Here is a 23,904-nt window from a genome sequence, read left to right as displayed (position 1 = left end):
TGGGCAGAAGAGAAGGTGGCCTCGAGATGGCTGAATCATGTATTTGAGTGGGGCAGCATACAGTCCTAGAATTGGACAATTCAGTCCAACTCCCTTCTACCAGGCAGGAAAACGCAATCAAAGCATTCCCAACAGATGGCCATCCAAGGCAGCATGTCCCACTATCTTACTTTTGGACTCCAGGCTTAGGAACCTCATATTATTATCAGCCTATACTTGAGATCCTTCTGCCAACCTAGCAGTTCGAAAACATGCCAATGTGAGTAGATCAATAGGTACTGCTCCGGCAGGAAAGTAATGGCGCTCCATGCAGTCATGCCAATGGCCACATGACCTTGGAGGTGTCTACGGACAACGCCGGCTCTTCGGCTTAGACATGGAGATGAGCACCAACCCCCAGAGTCGGACACGACTGGACTTAACGTCAAGGGAAAACTTTTACCTTTTATACTCGAGATCTCGTTTTCCTTTTTCCACCCCATTTTCCCCCCTTTGAGTCATTTTTTAAAAAGAGGGCAGGAGTTTTCCAGCTCTCCTGATGTTTTATTTTTTTGAACAGCAACTCCCAGCATCCCACATCATTTTCTTTGTTGGCCAGGGCAGATAGGACTTGAGGTTCAGCCATACCTGAAGGGCTACAACATTTTTACTTCTGTTTTGACATTCTGGCTGTTGAATACGGTGTACATCCTGTCGTCCATTAATACATGCAGTAAATATTCAAGCCTCCTTTGAATCAGTGCAAGCATCTCTGGCTGGTAAACGTTCCTCAAAAACCAGCCGGGAGAAGGGCAGGGAGGGAGGGAGGATGGAAACCGGGGGGTCAAAGTCATTTGGGAGGAAAGTTCACTGCGGCAGGCCTGTCTAGCCATTCCCTCTGTACCTGTCTCTCCCCCGCCTGGACATTTTCTGATTCTTGCTCTTCAGAATGAAAAATCTTGTTTCAGGAGAACCCCAAGAAAGGAGGAGATGAGCCAGCCTGTGTCAGGCTGCCAAGAACTTGTTCTTTGCAATTTGCTTGTTGGCCCCCTGCCCAGCTGTCGAGAGAGGATTCACGTACCTAGGGAGTGTGGCTGGTGCAAGAAATCTGAAAAACAGCTTTGCAGATTTTTAGGGAGGCGGGAGATACTTCCTACTTTGCAGAGGACGGCCCTTTGTTGGTTGGGATGCCAGAGGACACCCTTTGAAAGCATCCTCTGCCTGCAACCTTGGTTGAATAGTAAGGCACTCTTAAGAAGCTGCATTCAAGATGCCCCCGGGGTCTCTCCTCTCCTCCCACTTTGTTCTCCTTTTCTTCAGTAGTTGCAATTTGGACTGAAAGTGTAAAATCATAGAATCATAGAATCATAGAATAGTAGAGTTGGAAGAGACCACATGGGCCATCTAGTCCAACCCCCTGCTAAGAAGCAGGAAATCGCATTCAAAGCACCCCCGACAGATGGCCATCCAGCCTCTGCTTAAAAGCCTCCAAGGAAGGAGCTTCCACCACGGCCCCGGGGAGAGAGTTCCACTGTTGAACAGCCCTTCTCACAGTGAGGAAGTTCTTCCTGATGTTCAGGTGGAATCTCCTTTCCTGTAGTTTGAAGCCCTTGTTCCATTGTGTCCTAGTCTGCAGGGCAGCAGAAAACAAGCTTGCTCCCTCCTCCCTATGACTTCCCTTCACGTATTTGTACATGGCTCTCATGTCTCCTCTCAGCCTTCTCTTCTGCAGGCTAAACATGCCCAGCTCTTTAAGCCGCTCCTCATAGGGCTTGTTCTCCAGACCCTTAATCATTTTAGTCGCCCTCCTCTGGACGCTTTCCAGCTTGTCAACATCTCCTTCAACTGTGGTGCCCAAAATTGGACACAGTATTCCAGGTGTGGTCTGACCAAGGCATAGTTTGCACTGAATGAGCAGGAGAGGGGCCAGAATCTCATCCTTCCCAGTCGGCCCAGACGTAGGGAAACGGCTGCAGCTGGTTCTTCCTCATTCAGAATTTTGGCCGCCTTGACCAGACTTTGATCGTGCTTGGCCACACGTATCCTGTGGGATCCAGAGCGTACGTCAACGTGATGCAGACATGAGATGCATTTTTTGCGCTCTAGTTGCAGGACGTTGCCTCCTACCACTGGTTCCCAAAGCGAGGTCCTGAGATGGTGAAAGAAACCTTTTTCTAAAATAGGAAGTGCCTTTGGACATTTCCTGTTGCTAAGACAAGTTTCTACCGGAACTGAAATGATCTGAGGGCCTCTCCAAATGTGGTAAAAGTGCTTCCAAGGTAGGCATGAGCAGTCTACTTGTACACAGAAGTGCCTTCCACCTGTTTGGTGGAGTCTTCTCCCAAATAAAGTGTGCACAGGATAGATGTCTTCTTCGTCTGAGGGTCCAACCTGCCTTAATAACGGAATTGTAGCATTGGAAGGGTCCCCACAGGCCATTCAGACCAATCCCACTGCTCAAGCCATTGCTTAAGATTTCATTTAGGACACTTCTGATCAATAATACCCAAGGAAGCCCAACTAAGGGTCTTGGTGGCCCACTTTCCCCAAAGTCTGCTCCAGAAAGCAGCGTCACTGGGCCAACTCCAAAAACTTCAAGGCTGCTTCCTCTATTAGAAATGACCATTTATGTTCATACCACATTATACTCCTATCAATGCAACTTCGGATTTATATAGTGCACTTCTAAGGATGGGAAGATTTCTTAGGCTTACTGCATTTCTCTGACTCGTGTCCTTATATGTTCCTTTCATCCTTGTGTCATATTGGGCTGATAAGCTTTTCTTCTTTCCTGCATCGGCACTTGTGCATGTATATATAAGCATTTCCCCTGTCTGCGTTAACTAAAGCATATTCAGGTAAATCAATTTTATACCATTTAATTTGAAATTTTAAAATGGATGCATACATCTAGAGCATGTTTTGCTGGGGAACCCAACTATTTCTCTTGCCTGTCCCTCAACGGCATTTTACTGCTGTTATTTGAACACATGCCAGGTTAGCAACAAACTGCAGCAGCAATGCAGTGGCTATACATTCAAAAAAATGGGGGAAAAGAGCAAGGATGGGTAATAAATCTATTTGGACGGGAAAAGAAGCTCACAGAGGGTCATTTGGACGTCTTTGGTAATGGCCCACGCAAAAACAAACTGGGGAGATTGAAAGACATTTGTTCCACTCGTTGGTTTCCCAGCATGGAAAAGACATTGAATCCTTGGCTAATAGAGGTGGAAGACATTGTCTTGCCTGACCTCCTGCTGAGTGCTAGATCCGCATTGCTGGAAGGCAGCTCCAACATCCTTGACAGATGCTCTTCAGTGAAGGAGAACCTGCTAGCTCCGCATAAGCAGCCCATTCCATGGTCCAATGGCTCTTACAGTTAGGAAGCGTCTCCTATTGTTAACCCAGGATCTGTCTCCCTGCAGTTCTCATCCATTGGTTCCTGGCTTCATCTTCAGCATGTCAGCCCTTGGAGAGAGGTGGAAGCAGCCTGGTAGTCTACCTGGAGTGCTGGATTACACCTCCAGGAGACTTTATGTACAAGTTTGGAAATAGAACCTGCTGGGATATTCATTTGTTAATGTAAGAACTAGCAGAAGCAAGTAACTTGGATATAAAGTGGAAGAAAAAACTATAGAGAAACTGATAAAAGGATAGTAGGAAATCCTCTTTTAAACTAATGTATGTATACATGTTTGTATTTCGGATTTACATGTAACTAGAGATGCATGTTGGTGAGAGCAATTGTGTAGTTACGTAATTGCTACTCAAGTATGTTTATGTATGTAAATGCATTGTTGTTTTCTTTGTGTTTTTTCTGTAAAGAGTTTGAATTCAAAAAATAGAGGGGGAACAAAGAAATGAACAATACTGTCAAAATATGGAAATATATCAAGACAAAGTGCCTAACCTAAACAACATTGCGGTCCGGCAGATTTTTAGAAAACACAAGGTAACATGTCTGGAGAAGCTGGTTTTGGCAACAGCTTGTTGCACTGCACTTTTACAGAGGGACAAGTTGCAACTGCGTTCCTGCTCGGACCTCCAGGTCTTGCAAACAACCCGCCTGGTTCTGTATCATTCAGTGCCGGCGTCTTCCCTTCCTGCGGTTCCCGTATCTCGTCTCACCACACTCTTGTGGCATGTAAACTTCCTCTTCTTATCAGCAAAGCCCTCAGCCCCGGGCACAATGTTGCTACTCAGCACGCAAATACAGATAGGGAAAAAACACATGCCGAGGAAGCCACGAGTCAGTCAGCCCTTCTCTTAGCAGCCGATTCCCCCGTTCAAAGAGGAGGGCAGGGGCCCTATAAGCATTGTGCTCTGAAAAGGGTCTCACAATAACGGATTTAAAAGGGTTATGGCACTAGCGTAGTGAGTAGCATATGTAGCCACGACTTAAGAGATCTTGCATCACAGCCTACATTTTGTAACTTTATGAACCTGTAGCTATGTTAGACTTCTGCAATGTAGGCTGTTAGTGAATTGTGAAGATGTGCATCTGGGCACCAGCAAGAGGACATTGGGCACTTCTGATGCACGTTGGGGATCATCCGATTCACATTGTATAATTTATAGCTGTACATTATAACTTTATGACAACCCCTAGGCGAATACAGATATTGTGAGACGATGCCATTTAGTTTAGCAGACATGAAAGGTCACTTAGGAAGATCTAAGTCCCAGGCAAAATGCCAGTCCAGGTTCATATCTCGTTCAGCCCAGAAGCTCACTGGGTGACCTTAGGTCAGTCACTCTCACAGGTCTGTTACAAGGACGAAAGAGGGAAGAAGTCCTTGGGTGATCATGATAACGCCAAAAAGACCGATATAAAATCAGACCAAGTAATAACGTGCTTACATTGGTTCAGAGGACACTGTGTGAAATGTGTTCTTTTGTTACTTTAACCCCCCACTCAAAAAAACCTGATATCCACTGCCAAATAGAGCAAATATATCTATCGCTAAATATGTTTCTATGCACCTTCACGGGGAGAACTCCAACAATTCTACACAATGTCTGATAAATAAAACAGGCAGGACATATCTCTAGTGATCTACCATATGTGAAAAGGTCAAAAGCTCTTTTCCAGCATCAGTGGGATGGGAGGCATCTGGACATAGGGGGCTTTGTAGACCACAAGCCCAATATGAGTCAACAAAAGATGTGGCTGATGGATTGTTCTATTTTGGATTTTGGCATTTTGGATTGTTCTATTTTGCCATACATGAGGATATGGACTAAAAGCCACTATCAACAGCTCAGAGAAGACCAAAATGTTAGAAATACAACATACCTTGGCAGCACAGCAAGAACTACCCGAGGACTGCCTGCTCTTTTTTTGGGTGTGTGTGTGTAGAAGACTATCTTGAGTATCTTAGAAGAAGATGCAGTTAGATGGGATAGTAAAAAAATTCCCTGAATTCTATTTTGTTGTTACTTCTCAAGCAAAGAGTGTGTGACATGGACTTCTGACGTTCTCTCCCCCCACAATACTATTCACCCAATGCTCCTCCCATTTGATCCTCAGGACAAGACCATGGAAGTTGGGCTGCAGGGAGTGAAATGGGGCTGGGGATGAAAATATCCTTTGGGTTGTAACCCTTACCTGCTACTTTAGCCGAGGCTGGAGGAGATCCACATTTATTGCCATTATGTCTAGTTTTGCTGAATGTGTCCATTAATCTACCAAACCTGTTGCTCTGACGAGTAATTCTAACTGGCAAGGTTGAGCACACAATTGTAAGGCTATATCTGTCCTAGTGCATAACTGCAAAAGGGAATAAAAAAGAAAGCTTTTCAGGTCACAGTCTTTCCAAGGATCAGTATGCTTTGCTTAGATTTCACTATGAGTTATCTTATAATTAATGTTATCTTATATTTAATTTAATCAATGAAACTATCCTTTAAGTGAAGTCACCTAAACATTTGTGCTTTGCTTGTGAGCTTTTCCAAGACACGTAGTTCAGGCTCCTGTTGAAACTGAATACTGAGATATGATACAGTCGTCCCTCCATCTTTGACCAAGGAAATTAAATTATGAATTTCACATCCTACTCAAACACAAGTTTGTAAAAAAAAAAGCTGGACTACTTGGGTTTTTGCTCTCTTCCAGTAGGCCTGTTTCTACGTTTTTTAGACCAAAATCCTCTGTTGACTTACTTGGGAGTTAAGTCCCACTGAATTTAATGAGATTTGCTTTCAAATAAACAAGCTTAGGATCAAGCTGTGCATCAATTAACGCTCTCTTTAAAGTCTTATCATCCTTTGTGAGCCTCAGGAAAAAAAATGTTTGGCAAAAAATATAAAGTAACGGGCTCAGTTTGTTCTTGCTTGCAGCTCTCGAACCTGGGTCCAGTGCCAAGGCTGAAAACCCAGAATATGAAGCAACAACACGAGGAGTGTATTTTTTTTTTTTTGCTGAACTCCCACAAACAGCTCAAAACACAGCTAGGGGTTGGAAACGAGGCCTGAAGTAAGAGGGATGGAAGTTGGACAGGATGGGAGTAAAAAGCTTTATTTTTTTTTATTTTTTTTTAAAGGAATTTAATCATTATTTACGAATTCAAAAACTGCTTTATGAAAGCCCACTAGACCACAGGTACTTTGAAGGCCTGTAATTTACTACTGCTTGGGTTAATGTGTCAGGTCTATAGATTGGTAAATCAGTCAAAAGGGGACTTGAAAATAAGTGTTTCAGCAGGGGTCGTTATTGGCAATTTACTCTGCAGGCATAGAACACATTCATTTTAAAAACTGAAAACTGCCAAAAGAAAAGTATTTATAGTTGGCTTCAGGAACCCCTTTTGTAGTCCTGTCAAACTTACTGGATAAAAAGTATGAATTGTATATTCATGTATAGGTTTAGATTTTTTAGTTAACAAAGCAACTCCCCAAACCTGGTTCAACTTATCTATGAGCCATATAAGTACTGTACTTTAGCTCTTATCAAAAAAAGGCACCATCTTCTCTGAGTTGAGTGGCAAAAGGCAAGAGCTTAGTCTGGCCTATGGGAAGCTAAAAGAAACCCCTACCTCCTCTGCTCTCTCTGCCGCTTTGGGTCTTTTCGACTCCCTTCTCCGAGTAGAGAGGGTCTACTTTGAAAAGGTGATAGTGCCTTTTTTGGATAAGTCAAAAACGAAACCATCTCCTTCTATGAGAGTGCCCTCAACTTATACATGAGTACCAATGGTAGTTCCAGACAGTTTAAACACACGCACACACACACACATATATATATACAGTCCATAACATGACAAGATTAACATTTTATTCCACCAAGTGACAAGGGAGGGGAGGAGAGGACCCCACGTTCGAAACTCTCCTGAAAAATAGGTCAGTTTGTGATCAAAACTGCATCTTGAATATTATCTGTACAAATTCTATTTTTAATATACCATACTGATTGATTATTTATATGCATATATTTATATAGCACCTTTCATAGGAAAGACAACTTCTAAGTGCTTTGCAAGCAGACAGAAATGCGAAGACTAACTTCAAACAAGGGAGGGACCACAGACGAAGATCCGACTACCAGTAGCATAGAGAGGGAAGTGATGCAGCCCTGGAAAAAGGTTACACAACCAGGGTTAACGCAAGACAGAGGTCCAGGGCGAGTGTTCTACCATGCTTCAAAGGACCCTGTTGCACATGAAAAAGCTGAGGTTTGATGCATTATTCCCTAACAACATTGTAGCAGCATCTTTCCCAATGAAGTGGGAAAGCTCAGGCTATATATTGCTGAAGTTCGTATCCTGCAGAGGCAAGATCTGGATTCGTGGTGTGCAAACTGCATAGCATTTCAGCTCTCTAATTCAATCTCTTCCATATATATATTAGGACCTTCCCACTTCCCTGTATTAGCTGTCTGCATCCTGTTTGCCTTTTGATTCACTCCCAATGGGCAAGTAATGTGAATGTTTGAATTGCCCCAAGACCGCTAGGACCCCTCAGCCTTGAGAAAACACATCTCTGATCAGTGAGGGTGTTCATGACTATTGGCTATGCTGCTTTTGCTTTCTGCCCTCAGAAGTAGTTCAGGGCAGCACTGGTAGCTGTCTAGATCCAAATAGGACGTTTGCTCACAGAGGCCGCAGCGTAACATGTAAAACAAGGTATCTGATACCTTAAACAATATTCTGTGATGTTTCAAGTTCCCCCAGGAGACATGGAGAATTCCACAAAGAAATGCGCTGGCTAAACATTATGAAAACACAGCATGCAAATCAGCAGTGATCCTGGAAAATAGTGGTTTTGTTGCTACTAAAAGCAATGTTCAAAACTAAGTTTGTAAAAGTGTATCATTTTACCCGTCACAATATAATTATAGCATACCTGCAGTTCCACGAAGCAAATAATCCCGTAAGTATTGACTGCTCAGAGACACCAATTTTAAAATTACAGGTTTCATAGATTTGCAACGAGTGCTTATAATGTCTAATGAAAGGGAGAGAGAGGTGTGATCAGCGGTTTTCCCCTGCACGTCTACCAACCAGTCTGGTGGTTGGACTGCAAACCCGTATTTAACACATGTTCTCCAGTAACAGGAATGCCAGGTATTATGCTACCGGTGTTTCTCTAACAGGAGTTCTGCTTGGCAAAATATGGGCATTGGGCTTTAGGATTGATAGCACTGAATGTCACCGCGTAGATACTCCACTTTAGGGAGGCGGTGAAAGAGGAATCTTATGGCTACAGTTTCTTCAAGATATATATAAGAGAAGAATGGGTGTTCTCATCCAACCTGCCCAAAAATATACCATTAAATCACCCCTAATATAGGCAAGTTATATGTATACGTAGTGAAATGGAAATTCAGAAGCTTTTGGGAAAGAGGAAGACTGATGTACTCTTCCCCTTTCGTGCAGTGGTTCCAATTTGCTTGAAGTGGGGAATTAGATGAACTTAGTACATTCTAAAGATCTCTGGGTTTCAGTCTCACTCCCAAACTTTGGCACTGGACTGCTGGCTGTTGCAAAGAGCAGAGGTTTGGAAAGAAGAGACCACTGAGTGACCTTACCAACTACTAACAAAACACAAACCTGTAAAATATTGCCGATACGACAGATCATGTCCATACAATGTCAACACGTCACTCTCCAGGCTGCGCAAAACATCCTCAAAGTCAAGAAGAAGAGCTCTTAGGGTCGGGGATGGTAAAAAGGATCAGCTACTTTGTACAAAGAGGTCATTTCAGGCATGTAGCATCTTGCTTCCAAAACTCATGCGTTCCACATCAACTTGCTAGAGTTGGCAAGCCAGAAGTGAGTGGTTGCATTAGAAACCTCATTGCTGTTAGTTTAGGGGCAAAATAGGATTTCCTAGTTAAGTCAGAGAGCACTGGCTTCCCTGCGATGCCATTTTCGCCATTACTGCATGAAGTCATATTTTTTCCTCTGCAAAGAAATAAAAAGTTCATTCTTTTTTCTCATATATCTTTTGGACCGCTGCGCATGTAAGCTCCAAATCCTCGGGGTATCGGATCTCCAACTCTGTGTTCGCTACATAATGAGTGCCAGCAAACTCTGTGAAGTAGCGGCCAATGTCTGGGTGAGGGATTTCGTAAGGCTCCATATTATGCTCCAGGTTCTCTGGAAAGGAAGGGAGAGTGAGTTATATCCCTGATCTGCCGGGATGTTTCTGCCTGAAACTATTCCAGGATTCAATCTTACAGAGCTGAAGGCATTCAATAAGGACCAGTGACATGCTTCTCTTGGAAACTTGAATTTCTGAGCACATTAATGATCAACGTGCTTCATAATTTATAAAATACTAGCTGTGCCCGGCCACGCGTTGCTGTGGCATTGTCTGGTGGTGTTGGTGAGAAATTGTTGAGGTAGTGGTGGTATTGAATGTCTGTTGTATGGTTGTCTTTATGTTTAGTATGCACACTAAAATGGATTATATGGCAGTGTGGAGTCAAGATAATCCAGTACAAAGCAGATAATATAAGATTCTAAATGGGTTATATAGCTGTGTGGAAGAGCCTTGAGTCTACACTGCCATATAATCCAGTTAAAATCGGATAATCTGTGGAAGAGGCCTAAGTGAGGCCTAACTGTGGCTGTCCCCTGGGCTGAGGAGGTTGCTAGGAGACCAAGTGGGCGGAGCTTAGCCTTCAAACTGGCAGCAATTGGATAAAAACTATTATTCCTCTCCCTGTAATTAGGACTTTATTTTTCTTTTCTTTTTTGTTGTATAAACCTAGAGCCGTGAATGATGGGTTGTGTTGTCAAATTTTGAGGTTGGGGGGCCTGTAGTTTTGTTGTTTTGTCTGCTGCCCTGATGCCATCACTCTTTTATATATATAGACATATAATGAAGATTCGGCTTCTGCCTCTAAGAAAACTCTTGTGAGAGAGAACCGTTTTGAGCAGGGTTTGCATGTCTGCCTGCCTGCATGTATATTTATTTCGTTTTTTTTTCCTGAGAATCTCAGAGGAGTTCATAAGCCACATATGTGCATTTTGTTGTAAATGTCACTAGAGATATATGTGTGTGTGTGAATGGGCACTATATCTGACTGTTAATTAGCAAAGGTGACTGCCAACACATGCCAGTTTAAGTCTGTAACGGTGCAGTCTGTTCCATCCCTCTTCCCTTTGCTGGCTGCCCTTCTCCTCCCCTCATTCTGCAACACAAGATTCCTCTAATGTCAGCTTGGCCCATCTTCAAGCTGTGCTGGGTGCCTCTGAGAGTGGATTTCTAGACAATGTGACTCAGAAGCAGGTCAGATGGGTGGCAGATCCGAGAAAAAAAGGAATCTGCCAACCATTTGCATTATAATTTAGAGCCCCCTCTAGTGGAAAAAAGGGACTGCTACATATAAAAATACATACATTACATGTAAAAGCATTTTTATCTTACAAGTTACAGTATAATCTTACTCTCGTTACATTCAGGAGAAAGGCAACTAGTATTGCCTACCTTGGGCAGCGTATCGGCAAGATCCATCCTCCACCAATACATTGTAGAATGGCTGGTGAGCCCCAAGAGGCAAGCTATGGACATTCATGTTGCGGATCCATTCGTGGCCCATCATGCACGATGGATCCCAGCCATATATCACGCAATTATAGCCGTATCTACATTCAAACAAACAGAGAAACAGGTTACACGGCTCTAATAATAATAATAATAATAATAATAATAATAATAATAATAAAACTTTATTTATACCCTGCCACCATCTCCCCGCGGGGACTCGGGGCGGCTCACATGGGGCAAAGCCCGATCAGCATAGTTTACAAAACAACAGCATAAATACATTGCACGATATACAAAAGATAAAACACAACAAGACAATAAAACAAGAGTTAATACAACAGTAATAATATCAATCAACCACCAAGTACAATTCAGTCGACTTCATAGATGGGGGAACTGCAGCAGCAATATAAAAATAGCATCATCAGATTAAAATACCCAAATAAAAGGGACCTAATAAAATTCAGGATAGAATGATAAAAGGTTGACTCAAAATAACCTGTCGTGTGGGATTGAGGGGCTCTTTCTGAGAATTTCAATGAGTGAAACAAATAAAAATGACACAATAATACTGGAGCTGACTGGGTCTCAAAAAGAATTGCAAGCTACAAAATGTATTTAGTGTGACACAAATAATATGACGTTTTTTTCTGAGAAGACACCAGTTAATATGAAAGATGTCTCCGTGATAGTTGCATCTTTGTAGCTGGATCCATTAAAGTAATCATCTAATGCTGTGGTCATCTAGTGCCAAGCACAACTGAACGGGACAACATCTTGGAAAAAGATGGCGCAGATTCACCTCTTGTGTTTCATGATCATGCCGACAGAATAGCAGATGTCCTTGTGTTTCTCCTCCGAGTGGAGTTTCACTTCGGGTCCAGTCTCCTCTTTCCGCCGCTCGATATGTTCCAGCGTATGTTGAACGAGATAGCCCACTGCTCCGTGCTGGGAGGGGTCCAGGGCTTGAATGTGCTGCAGAATGTCCAGGACCTTGGGAAGGGAAGAGAATGAGCTGTAAAACTTAACATTTAAACCAGGCCTGAGACTATCTCTAGGTGAGACACACTCACTGCTGCTACCATTTCCCAGAATCCCCCAAAAATGAGAGGAAATCATAACAGTTCTTCATCAAATTTAGGGACAAAAATCCCAAGCTTCCAGGTTTTATGTTTCGTACGTTATGTCTATGTCACTGAAGGCATTCACATTTAACTACCTTCTCTGGCCAGATTCCCAAGTGGAAGTACAATCTAGCTTGGAGCATTAGATGTTGCACATTGTCTGGATACATAGCCAGGTACAAATCCAATGAGTCTCTTAGGAGCTGGTAGGACTGATCAGTGCTTTCCCTAGCAAAGAGAAACAGTCAAGTTAAGATTGCGTTGTCAGGTAGGTCCTAAGACACCAGAGAGACAGGCGAACAGGATATTGCAGCACTTTTGAGATTAACTGGAAGACAGACATGCTCCGGTTTGTAAATGGCAAACTTAAAATGTGTTGCCCAGAACTGTACCCTGCCTTGAGCTGCAAGGAGAGGCAGGTAATAAAATAATAATAATAATAATAATAATAATAATAATAATAATAATAATAATAATAATAATAATTTATTCTGTGTTTTTACACTGAGTACATTCAGGTGACAGAAGCCAGAATTCCTTGTCATGAATGAGCAATATTTAATACAATACTGAGCTAGATTCTTACCGCTTTCCAATGTTTAACAGGTTGCCCACCATTCGCTGCAAAACTTCCTTGGCTGTGGCCACACCATAAAACTCTTCCGTCACATGGTGCCCAATCAAGTATTCACACTCCTTCACTGTCAGCTGCTTTCCTTTCCCAAAAGCATCGATATAAACATAGTCAAAGATGTTTGTGCTTCTGGGGAAAATGTCAAGAAAAAGCAAGCTGAAGGCCATTTTACCTGGCATAACGCAGCTCTTGTCCTACATGTAACAAGGTATTTCTTTCGCATGTTTACAATGAGACCTCGCTTTCATGGGAGGGTTTGCGTGTGCCCTGACATGGCCCCGATGCACATGATTATACACATTAATATGGTCAGGTTGGGAGATAAAAACATAGCTCTTGATGGACACAGAGAACAACTGCATATTTTGCATGGGTTGAAAGGAGAAATTCAAGGAAACATTACGTCAGGAAGAGTTCTTTCCTTAAACAGCCACTGGTCTAGCAATCTCTATATACAATTTACATTCATTCACAGAAACTCTCTAGGGTTCCATACAGGGATCTTCCCAATCTTCTGAAAGACATTGAGGACCGTGGGTGCAAATCAGGAGCTTTACCACTGAGCAAAGGTGTTCCCCTGTTTGTTTGTCCCTCAGAGATGGACTGATCTCCCAAATGTTTATTTTCAATCAGATGTAGCTACCATTTATTTTTAAAATTCATAAACAACCCTTCACCACAACCCCGCAATGCACATCATCCTTATAAAAGGACCAATACCACGGGATGAGGAGAAAGCGACAAAAATAAAACAAAAACAAATAGTGCAAAACAATTCAACAAAAAACAAGCAAATTGATTCATGACAAAGAATATATATTTAAACCATAAGAAAGTTGGGAAAAAGGAATGTAATGTTTTGATTTGACATTGAAAATGAAGCAAGGTCGGTTTCTCCCACATGCATTTGTGTAATATTTGCCAAAGGAGAATGATCAAAGGTTCAAGTGCTACCTATTGTTTGTATGTGACACCCGAGAAACTGTTCAGGATATGTAAGGGAACTTTGAATGTACGTTGACAATGTGAAAGCAAGAAGGGATATTTCACCACATTCAATAGACTTGTGAAAAAGCAAAAAAATACACCAAGGAAGACACAATTATTTCACACTAAATGCTTATTAGATTGCTAGCTAACCAATAACATTCTGGCCAATGTCTTATTGATGACTGACAGGTATGGCAAGTAACAAGGTGTTCTGGTCAAATGCAACTCTTTCCCCTTTACAATACAAATAGACGGCTTATCACTATTTCATTCTTAGGAAATGGGCGACATGGGAGGTTTAGCCCCCTCGTGCATCACCTTGAAACAGGTGCCTCTGTCACTATTTGCCCCTTGAAAATCTTACCCTTTTGTCCCTTGGCACCACCGGAGCAGGAAGTGACTGGGAAAATTGACCGGCTCAAGCTGAACACCCAACTGCCTGGCAATGGTCAAATAAAGCACCGACAAACTGATGGGGATTCCCGTCCTGTGGATCAAAACCTTTAAAAAGGGAGACCAACCATGAGAAGCGTAGAAATATAAAATATTTTTTTCTTTCTAAAAGGGACACCTGAGTGTACAGCCTTGCGGTACAAAGACTGGTAAATCTGAGGGAAGCAACTGCATCTGTCTCTTCAAGGAAGCGGCCCAAACTGGTGTAGAAAATTGAAATAAAAAATCACTCCTCTGGTTCACTTTACCTGGCGGATGTACGAATTCAGAGAATTGTAGTAATCCACCTCGTTCCCTTTGTATTTTAATTGCTCATAAAGGACATAGTTCATGGCATCCAGAACCTGCCGCTGAAGCTCCACCTGAGATATGACCAAGGCCTCTCCTGAAATGGGGCAGGAAGAGTTAAATAAGAGATTGTCCACACTGCAACGTCTCAGAGACAACTCTGGATTTATGGAGCGAGGAAAACAGGGCTAGGCCCTCTGATGATGCCGCCATTCATTATAATGGCAGAAAGACCCTTGCTGCATACAGAGTGCATCTCCATCGTCTCATTTAGACATCTTTATAAACACACAGAATGTGCTGGATCATTTTCAGACCTTCTTTTCCTGTCCCTCTGTTTTGTTTTTTTAATTCCCTCTCCCTTTTCATTATGACGTTCTGTTTCCCTTCCTCTTTCCTAGAATTAAAACCACCCAGCCAATAGTGGCCAGAGATTGATTTGTCTGCCCATTTCACTAAGGCCTATAATTTCATCACCAAAAAGGACAACATAGGGTGTGGAGCACCCATGGTGTTTCTCTCAGAGAGTAGCATAATCATCATATAAGAAGAAAGCTGTCTACAACATTACAATACCTGCTTTGGAGGTCACGCTTGGATGTCTGGCGTTTTTGGATTTCAAGTATTTACGAACTTTAGCAGCGATGTCATCAACTTGGGCCTGGACAGTCTCCAGGCAGATGTCCAACAACGGATTACAATACTGGTCAACCAAGACTGCCCCTAGAGAGGTCAGAAGAAAGCCCAACATGTGCTTGCCTTTTATAAAGCTTCAAGGCTAGAAATAAAACTATTCTCTTGACATATGAAAGACAGAGGTTATCTAAACAACCAAATAATGGATAACCAATCTATTTTGTCTCTGTGCCAGATCTGCAGGAGAGCAGCGTCTGTCCACCTGCCTCCTTCCTCCCAACAAGCCCCACTGAAAAGGGATTAAAGAACATTTTTAAGGTTCAAAAAGTATTCATGACCTATCTTTATAAGGCTCACAGATTTTACGTTAGAAAAAGATGATTATTTGTTACTTTCTACGGGTCTTGAACTAACCTTCCAAAAAGGACTGCTCCTCAGCTGGGTGTTGAAGATAAGCCTTTAGTTTCCTTAAAATGTTTTGCTGTCGCAGGAAATACAAGATCTTCTTTGCATAGTACTTCCATGTCAGGCCTTTCCTGCAGAACAAAGGTGGCAAATGAAGACTTCCCGAAAAATGAAAAGCAGTTGACCAAGAACACAGAGAGGACTTGAGTTTATAAGAGAGCCATGAAGCATAGCCCACTGCTAATATTCGGTATTAAAAAAACTTGCTGCATGGGCATAATAAGATGGGGGGACAGTTAATCTAATGCATCATATAGTATGACAGAAAGTGTAGTACACTGATCACATATTATGGTGGAGGGGGGAGAGGTTTGGATCCACGGTTCAGAAAATAAATATCCCTCCTCCTTGAGTCTAGCCATTTAGATTCATATTTACCTTCCTTCCATACTAAGGATGGACATTAGCTCATCTTCAAAGAAGCGGCTTGGGCATCCAAGAGTTTCAATATCACTGAAGCCATCACAGGGCACCTAGCAAAAGATTGCAACATTACCAGCACAACTAAGGAATTTCTCATAATAGACTGGAGCATTTTCAAATATGTGTATATCAAAATTCTTCCAAAAAGTAACAGCAAGTCCCAAAACAGATGATGATCATCGTAGGCTGCCTCTAAGAACAAATGTTTCCCTTAATACCAGGAATGATTTCTATTATAAACACAGTAATTTATATCCAAATATACCATTGTATAACAGAAAACTCTCACACATGTATAAGGGGGTTGTCTGCCATACAAAGACAATATGTTTTAGATTTATATAATGTATCAACTGAATAATTACAGGAACAAAGTGCATAAAGATACATGGAACTAATCAAACTGACCAATTATACTGGAGCCCATCTTATACAATTATATATCATTTTAGAATTGGTGAAATCTCAGTTTGTTAGAAATATATTTTCATGAATAGTACTTAATGGTGCTCAGAAGCGTGAATAATTTTCCCCATCTGCAACTGGAAGCAAGAACAAACACCGAGGTTTTAAAGCAAGGGATGGGGAAAATGCAGTCCTTCAGATACTAATGGGCTGCATTCAATATTCCTCCGTCTCTGAAAATGGCGAGGGATGATGGAAGATGCAGTGAGACACTATTTGGAGAGCAATGTGCACCCATGTTTTAAAGGAACAGGCAGAGGAAGACAAGAAAAAGAAAGCTATGTGTCAGCCAGAGAGCATAGTGCAATGGTTCTCAACCTGTGGGTCCCCAGGTGTTTTGGCCTACAACTCCCAGAAATCCCAGTCAGTTTACTGGCTGTTAGGATTTCTGAGAATTGAAGGCAAAAACATCTGGGAACCCCCAGGTTGAGAACCACTGGCATAGCGAGTTGCTTTCAGGATTTAAAAAATGGCTTACATGCTCTGAGAAGAACCTTTTGGAGAAGGATGCTACAATTCTTCGGGCTTCCAAACCAGCTTTGTGTCGCTCTTTGTATTCGTCCAGCCAATTTACGTTATCAACCTGGTTATAGTATTTCATTAATGAGGGCCACCTGTACAGACAAGGAAAAGATAAGTTGACATGTCAAGCCTTCGTGCAATAGTTCAAAATGTGACTTAACCGCAAACTCCCAGGTTGGTAAAACCTGGTTGCCTCCTGCTGTTTAGGAGTCCCACAAACTTCGTTCTTCTTCTATGTAGGTACTTTTCAATATGATGCAGAGACCCGACAATAGAAAAAGAAAACACATAAGATGGGAAAGTTTTTCAAAGCGGGCTGCTGATCTTGAACCAATGACCTAGTAGGGGAGCATTCCTCTTCCACTTAGCTCAGCAAAGCTATTATTGGAGCAAACAAAGCAGCCACGGAGCCACTGCACTCTTTCAGATTACCAGCAGCTCCAAATTATATAAAGCAGCTTGAAGACACTGCTTTGGCAGAGTCATCGCTTCCTCTTCCCTCTCTGCTGGAGAGTCTGTTCATTAAAAATGCAGTAGTGACTTAAGTCCCCAAAAAAGGACGGATTAAAAAATATAGCAACAAAACCCTGATTTAGTTCTGCATTTGGTGGCTTTATAGGCAACCCAAGGAGAACTGTTCACAGCACCAACCCCAAATTGGGAAGCCAAGGTCTATCATCTGAACTTCACAAGGGCTCATGTGTTCAGCAACAGCAAAGTAAAATCAGAAGGAAGATGCCTGTGGCATTTTAAGGACTGACAATTGCACAATTGCTAGAAAACCTTAAAGCACTAAAGTAGGAGGCAGAAATTAAGTATCTATAGGGCCTCTGGTTATGCTTTTCTGGAGGCTCTCATAGAAGAATCCTCACTTGTGGAGAACTTTCTCCTGGGTTGTCCTACATAGTGTACTTCATTTCGACCATTACTCCTTTTAGTGGTGAAGATGTCACTCTTCAATATTTTCTTTGAACTGTTTGATGTATTTGATTATAATGACTTTAATGATTACAGAGGGATTATGGCAAGTCCTGGTCCTAAATATCTAAGCTGATCTATGTTAGCTGGCAATGACTTTGAAGGGTTGAAGGTAGGGATCTTTCCCAGTCTTACCTGGTACCATCAGGGACTGGACCCGGGATCTTCTGCGTAAAAAGCAGGTGCTGCATCTCACTGAGCTCTTGGCTTTCCCCTGACTCCAGGCCCTGAGGTATGAGTGACAGATGGCAGAGACTACTGTGCCGTTGCAGAAAATTATCACAGGGAAGAATGTTGTTTTTAACATTGTCCTTTGTTCAGACAACTTGTCACATCAAAAATCACAGATTGCACATTTGCAAACAAGCAAGACCCTTGAGCCTCTCCCAAAAGTGAGGTTATGGGACCAACTACTGAGAATACACACTGCCTACACACTGTCAGATCATTTACTTAGTTGAGTGGCACTAAGAGCTGGCCAGGCCAAAGGGAGGATGGAGGGAATTAGCCTCAGAGGACACATGCCTTAGGCCTTCCTGCCCACACAGTGCCCTTGTTCCTGCTACAAGCTTAGGGGGAAGAACAGAAATAAATGAGGCAAGGATCTAGCATTCATCCTCGCCAAAAAAGCAAAGGGGCCTGCCGCCTGCTCTCCCTTTCTCATGTGTCCTGAGCGTAGGACAGATGTGCCCACAGCTGCTCTCTGTGGTATTGGCCACAGACCTGCACTCAAGTTCGGGGGGGGGGGGGGAGGATCCAAATCCAAAAATGGCCAGCAATTCTGGATGGCTACCTGCTGTGTCCCTGGTGCCTTGGATGTTTCTATGACATGGTGCACCTGCCCATCTATTCAGAAGCATGAAGGTTTCCTGGAAAGAAACTACAACTAACATGGCTGCAAGAGAAAACTCGACTGGAGGACACCATAGCTAACCTGGACCTTTCTTCCTTGAGCATATCAAAACTAGGTTGAATGTGGATCTGTCTATTTTTCGTCAATTTCTGAACAATGAGTGTACTTTTAGAACATAAAGGGAAAGCCGGTAGTGAGGTAGAAATGTCAAGTCAAGTGAGATTTGACAGTCACAGAAGCTAGAACCGAATCAGAAGCAATTCATTTAAACAAAAACGGTGGTTCTGGATCATAAAGATACTATTCAGGCCTGCTTTTCAAAAAGAATCTCCACCAGCTACTTGTTATTGTGTGCTTTCAATTAGTTTCCAATTTATGGTGACCCTATCACAGAGTTTTTGTGGCAAAATTTGGGATTTTTTATTGAATTCTTCTGAGAGAGTGGGGCTTGTCCAAAGTCACCAAGTGGCAAAGTGATAAAACACTTACAGCTGTACTCTAACCCAGGAAAAGAGGGCAAGAGCAGCAATCATGGCTCTTCCTCTCTTGAACCAAACTTCAAGGTTTGCTCTGATGCTGACCTTCTACTTCTCAGAAGCCATTTAATCCTGAATAGTCTAGTGTCTGCCGCTCAGTGGGGTCCAGTGACTCAATGTCATATAATGAATAAGCAGGACACTGCGGTGACTATGTTTTTAATTCACTGAGATCATCCATCTATTTTCAAGCAAAAGAAGTCAAGGATGCACGCTTCCAGGTTCCTGTAAGCAAGCACGACAAGTTTCAGAGATCCAAGTTGTACAGTTTGAATCTACTGTAGAGCAAAAAGATATACAGGCTCTTTTATTATGTATTTTCTAGAAATATGTTTTAATATGTATATTTTGTAAAATGTTTTTAAATGATTGTGTTTTAGTGATGTTGTAACCCACCTCAACCCACAAGGAGAGCTGAGTAAGAAATAAAATTATTATTTTATTATAAAATATGTTATTTTGAAGATTTTAAGTACTTTTGAGATTTCTGCTTTCATTCTTTTATTCCAGACTGGCTGTGCACTACCTTGGTGGCCTTCTGGCAAAGAGAACGGAATAGAAATATTAATGACAAATTGCCATCAACACCCCGCTCCCAAACCAGCATGAATGTTTTAATCCAGGAGGACAATTTGTAAATATAATTTGGACCGGAAAAAAAGCACAGCAGGAGAGCAAAGCATAACTTCTAGGCATCCACACTAACACACACAATCGTGACTACAAATGAACTGGACAGATATATGTAAATTTCTGCTCCTGGCCTATTTTGGAGAACAGGGGAAGTTCATGTGCAGCCTGGCTTTGTCCATGTCTTGGCAGAGGAAGAAAAGTTTTATTGCTTTTCGCGACTGCCAGTTGGCTGGTAAAACTCAGATGGAGCAGTTCAAAGGAAGAGAATATTCTCTCCACACCTGCGAAAGAGACTGCTGAACAATGGACAGTTCACCAAGCTATAACTCTGGGTTGCTTTCCAGGCGGTGCCTGCGATTCAGAGTCCGTCTTTAGCGCGTCCGCAGCCAAGTTGGACCTTTAAAAGATGCAGATCCAACTGTGAGAGCCATTGTGGGCTGGTGATAATAGAGGCCTGTATTCCAAAAGTGTCAGCTCCTTTGATGGCTGGACGTTTTGGCAGAAGTTGAGATACTGACCCCGTTACCCTGGGCCCGACTCCAACTCCAGTAATCACATCGGTGTGCCTTCAAACTCCCTCTGCAATTTCATTTGGAGGAGTTATTTTTTAACTCACTGCCCTAAAATAAATAGTTGCAGTAATAATGTAACACATCAGAGCCAGTTCCAGAGGAAGCATCATTTGGCCCATGTTGGCCATTATACTGTAAAACCCATTAGCTCTGCATGCGCCGAGGATGAAAGCAAACGGGTACAGAAAGCTGATATCATTCTTAATAATGGGACAGAGGGGTGTCATGAGCCACAAACTGCCAATGTAAAAATATAAGTTAAAGAAGTATCAAGTATCAAAATACAACTTAAAGTCCACAGACTGTAAATATTCAATATGCATTCCAATCCAAAGGAAAAGGAATGCCAGGGATTGTAGTAACAATTGAACCATTGGGGTGTTATGTAGTTTCTGGGCTGTATAGCTGTGTTCTAGCAGCATTTTCTCCAAACATTTTGCCTGCATCTGTGGATGGCATATTCAGAGGATATCTGAAGATGCTAGCCACATATGCAGGTGAAACGTCAGGAGAAAATGATGCTAGAACACGGCCATACAGCTTGGAAAATACACAACACCCCAGTGATACTGGCTGTAAAAGCCTTTGACAATTAATTGGACCATAGCTTTAATCTCCCATGCAAGCAAAGCAATGCTTAAGATTTTAATATTCTTTTGATGTACGGTATATAGAATGAGAAATAGCAGTTGTATATGCTGGATTCAGAAAAGGAAAAGAGATTAGAATTCTAATTGCAAAAGAGTGTTTCAAATAATTTCATGAAAAATCAACCTGTGCTTCATAGATTATAACCTATAGATATTTGACAGCCCGAATCATTATAAACTATGGATTTCTCTGAAATAAGTGTTTGTGTTCCGAAATTTACCTGTTCTTGATGCATAATGTATACCCTCCCTAGACCTCTTGCTGATGTTAGGAAAGAATATGGAGAAACAGAACAGCTTCCATTTGGCGAAGGGGGTCAGAAGACAGTGCATATAACAAGCAATCTTTTTAATTTATATAAAGAACATTTTGTATGGAAAGCAGGATTAGGTTTTGATGGAAATGGTGTGAAAGGCATAGGAAGAAATATAAATAGTTTAAGATAAGCAGAGGATTCTCCGTTGCCAATTACTGACCAAAGTTAAAGGGAGGGTAGGGGTGGAAAAGCAGGCTCAGAGCTTAAAATTCACAAGACAAAAAGCACAACCACCAAAGGCTTATGTAACTTGAAAGTGCCGGATGAAGACAGTGAAACAGTTAGAAAAATTTTCTGGCTCAGACATCAATCAAAATGGAGACTGTAGGAATAAGGAGGGAAAATTTCCAACGGTCATAGTAAATGCTGGATGAACCAGGGAAATAGACAGGAAACAGAAGTGTGGTGCTGAGTGAGAGTTTTATGGACTCCCACCGAGAAACAAATGTGTCCTGGAGCGAGTCAAGGTTGCCCCAATTCTCAGGAGCCCCCAAAAGAGCTGACCTGAGGCTATCATACTTTGGGCATGTCGTAAGAAAACACGACTCACTGGGAAGGACAATGATGCTGGAAAGACCTGAAGGCAAGAGGAAAGCAGGAGGACTGTCTTCTGGAAGCAAATGAAGGGAGCCAAGGTCAAGAGGGTGCAAAACGCAACAAAGAAGAGGCTCTTGTGGAGGTTTCTGTGGGTGCACATAGACTTTAGAATGAATGCAGTTTCACAGAATCCTAAAGTGGGAAGAGACCTTATGGACCATCCAGTACAACTCCATTCTGCCATGAAGGAAAAGCACAATCAAAGCACCCTACCCTCCACAGATGTCCATCCAGCCTTTATTTTAAAAGAACTCCCACAATTCAAGAGCACTGAGCCAGGGCATTTCCAGGGGTGTCATTCAGTCACCCGGGACCATGCTTTGACTTACAAGAAGCACTGCTTGAATATCAAGCGAAAAGTGAGTGCTAGAAATAACATCATACGAAAGCTGACTGACACAACCTGGGGATCACAACATTAAGAGCCACATTAAGAGCCACATCCATGGTTTTAACGTGGTGGGATGTATTCCACATTGGGCATGTCCTTGAGCTTTGCTACTCTGCCACTGAATACGCATGCCCAATGTGGAATACATCTCACCACATTAAAACAGTGGATGTGGCTCTTAATGAGACATGGCACATTATCACAGGATGTCTATGCCCTACATGGCTGGAGAAATTATACTATTTAGACAGTATTTCACCACCTGACATCTGCCGGGAAGTAGCAGCCAGTAATGAAAGGACCAAGACATAGACATCTCTGGCCCATCCTCTGTTCAGATACCAGCCTGCATGTCAACATCCTAAATCAAGAAACAGCTTCCTAAGATCCACAGAGATACTCGCAGGAACACCTCAGCAAGCAAGAGTCCAAAAGTGGCAGGTTAAAACCCAGGACCTCAATAAGTGGCTGAGGCCAGATGAGAAACTCCCTCCTGGGCACACAGACTTGGAAGGCAGTAAACAGATTGAGCTCTGGCACCACGAGATGCAGAGTCAACCTTAAGAAATGGGGCCACAAAGTGGAGTCCACCACATGTGAGTGTTGAGAAGAGCAAACCACAGACCACCTATTCCAATGCAGCCTGAGCACAATGGAGGACCTTCTTACAGTGACACCAGGCGCACTCTTAAGTGTCCAACTTCTAGTCAAAGGACATTTAGTATTAACTTTATTTGTGGTTTTTAAATACATGACAACTGTATTCTCAATTTGCTTCTGTCACGATCAAGAAATAAATATTAACTGACCTTCCTTATTGACTTGTTTCGCTTCTATCCCGAAATAGAGACTCAAGGCAACGTCAATTAAACACAAGGTAAATGTATCACAGACAAATAAACAACAAACAACAAAATCCCAAACAACCAACTCTTTCGTGTCACGAAGCAGAACAGTAATGTAATACACTACTACAGGTACATGGCCCGGGCCTGTCCGGAGGGGCTCCCGAGGAGCGCGTGGAGCCGGGTTCCCCCCTCGCCCCCTGCCTGCTGCGCATGCGCACAGGCCCCCTTTCCCCTTGTACCTGAGCCGCAGCTGCTCCCGCCAGACCTTCCCGCGCGGCTGACAGGCCTCCCTGAGGCGGCGGCAAGTGCGGGCCAGGCGGGCCAAGTCGACGGCGCTCAGCGAGCCGCAGCACAGGATGAGCTCCAGCAGCTCCCCAGGAAGCTCCGTCAGCGTCAGCGCGTTGGGACTGCTCTTCGCGGCCGGCTCTTCTTCCCGACTCAGCGGTGGCGAAGGAGGCGGCGAAGAAGACGGGGCCGCCGCCGCCGCCGCCATCTTGCCTGTTTACCTGAGGGGCTTCTCAGGGAGCGTCGCCAAGCCGGCGAGCAAGAGAGGGGCGGAGC

The 23,904-nt window shown here is 42.8% G+C and overlaps 2 protein-coding genes across 3 annotated transcripts in view; both read right to left on the bottom strand.

The window, feature by feature from the left end:
* tesc (tescalcin) overlaps positions 1-9,162 on the bottom strand; it is a 22,636-nt gene extending 13,474 nt beyond the window's left edge. Inside the window, exons 1-2 of the mRNA XM_062958617.1 lie at positions 9,024-9,162; positions 5,588-5,749 (exon numbers count right to left, since the gene is read on the bottom strand). Of these exons, the coding sequence (XP_062814687.1) occupies positions 5,588-5,660 (73 nt within the window). The 5' untranslated portion in view covers positions 5,661-5,749; positions 9,024-9,162. The remainder of the gene's footprint in view (positions 1-5,587; positions 5,750-9,023) is intronic.
* fbxo21 (F-box protein 21) lies at positions 7,228-23,904 on the bottom strand. Of its 2 annotated transcripts, none has more exons than XM_003222782.4 (12): positions 23,583-23,904; positions 16,925-17,060; positions 15,937-16,031; positions 15,508-15,629; positions 15,034-15,180; positions 14,418-14,554; positions 14,081-14,217; positions 12,679-12,855; positions 12,188-12,320; positions 11,771-11,961; positions 10,909-11,066; positions 7,228-9,572 (listed from the first exon to the last, which is right to left on the bottom strand). In XM_003222782.4, the coding sequence occupies exons 1-12, from the start codon at positions 23,834-23,836 to the stop codon at positions 9,397-9,399; spliced, it is 1,863 nt and encodes a 620-aa protein (XP_003222830.1). In that variant the 5' UTR covers positions 23,837-23,904; the 3' UTR covers positions 7,228-9,396. The 2 variants fall into 2 exon arrangements, with proteins under 2 accessions (XP_003222830.1, XP_008111927.1); XM_008113720.3 differs by lacking the exon at positions 23,583-23,904 and adding an exon at positions 18,082-20,923.

Source organism: Anolis carolinensis, chromosome X (assembly GCF_035594765.1).
Source record: "Anolis carolinensis isolate JA03-04 chromosome X, rAnoCar3.1.pri, whole genome shotgun sequence".
Lineage (NCBI taxonomy): Eukaryota > Metazoa > Chordata > Lepidosauria > Squamata > Dactyloidae > Anolis > Anolis carolinensis.
Note: the sequence above shows the minus strand (reverse complement) of the source record. Positions and strands in the feature narration are given on the sequence as shown.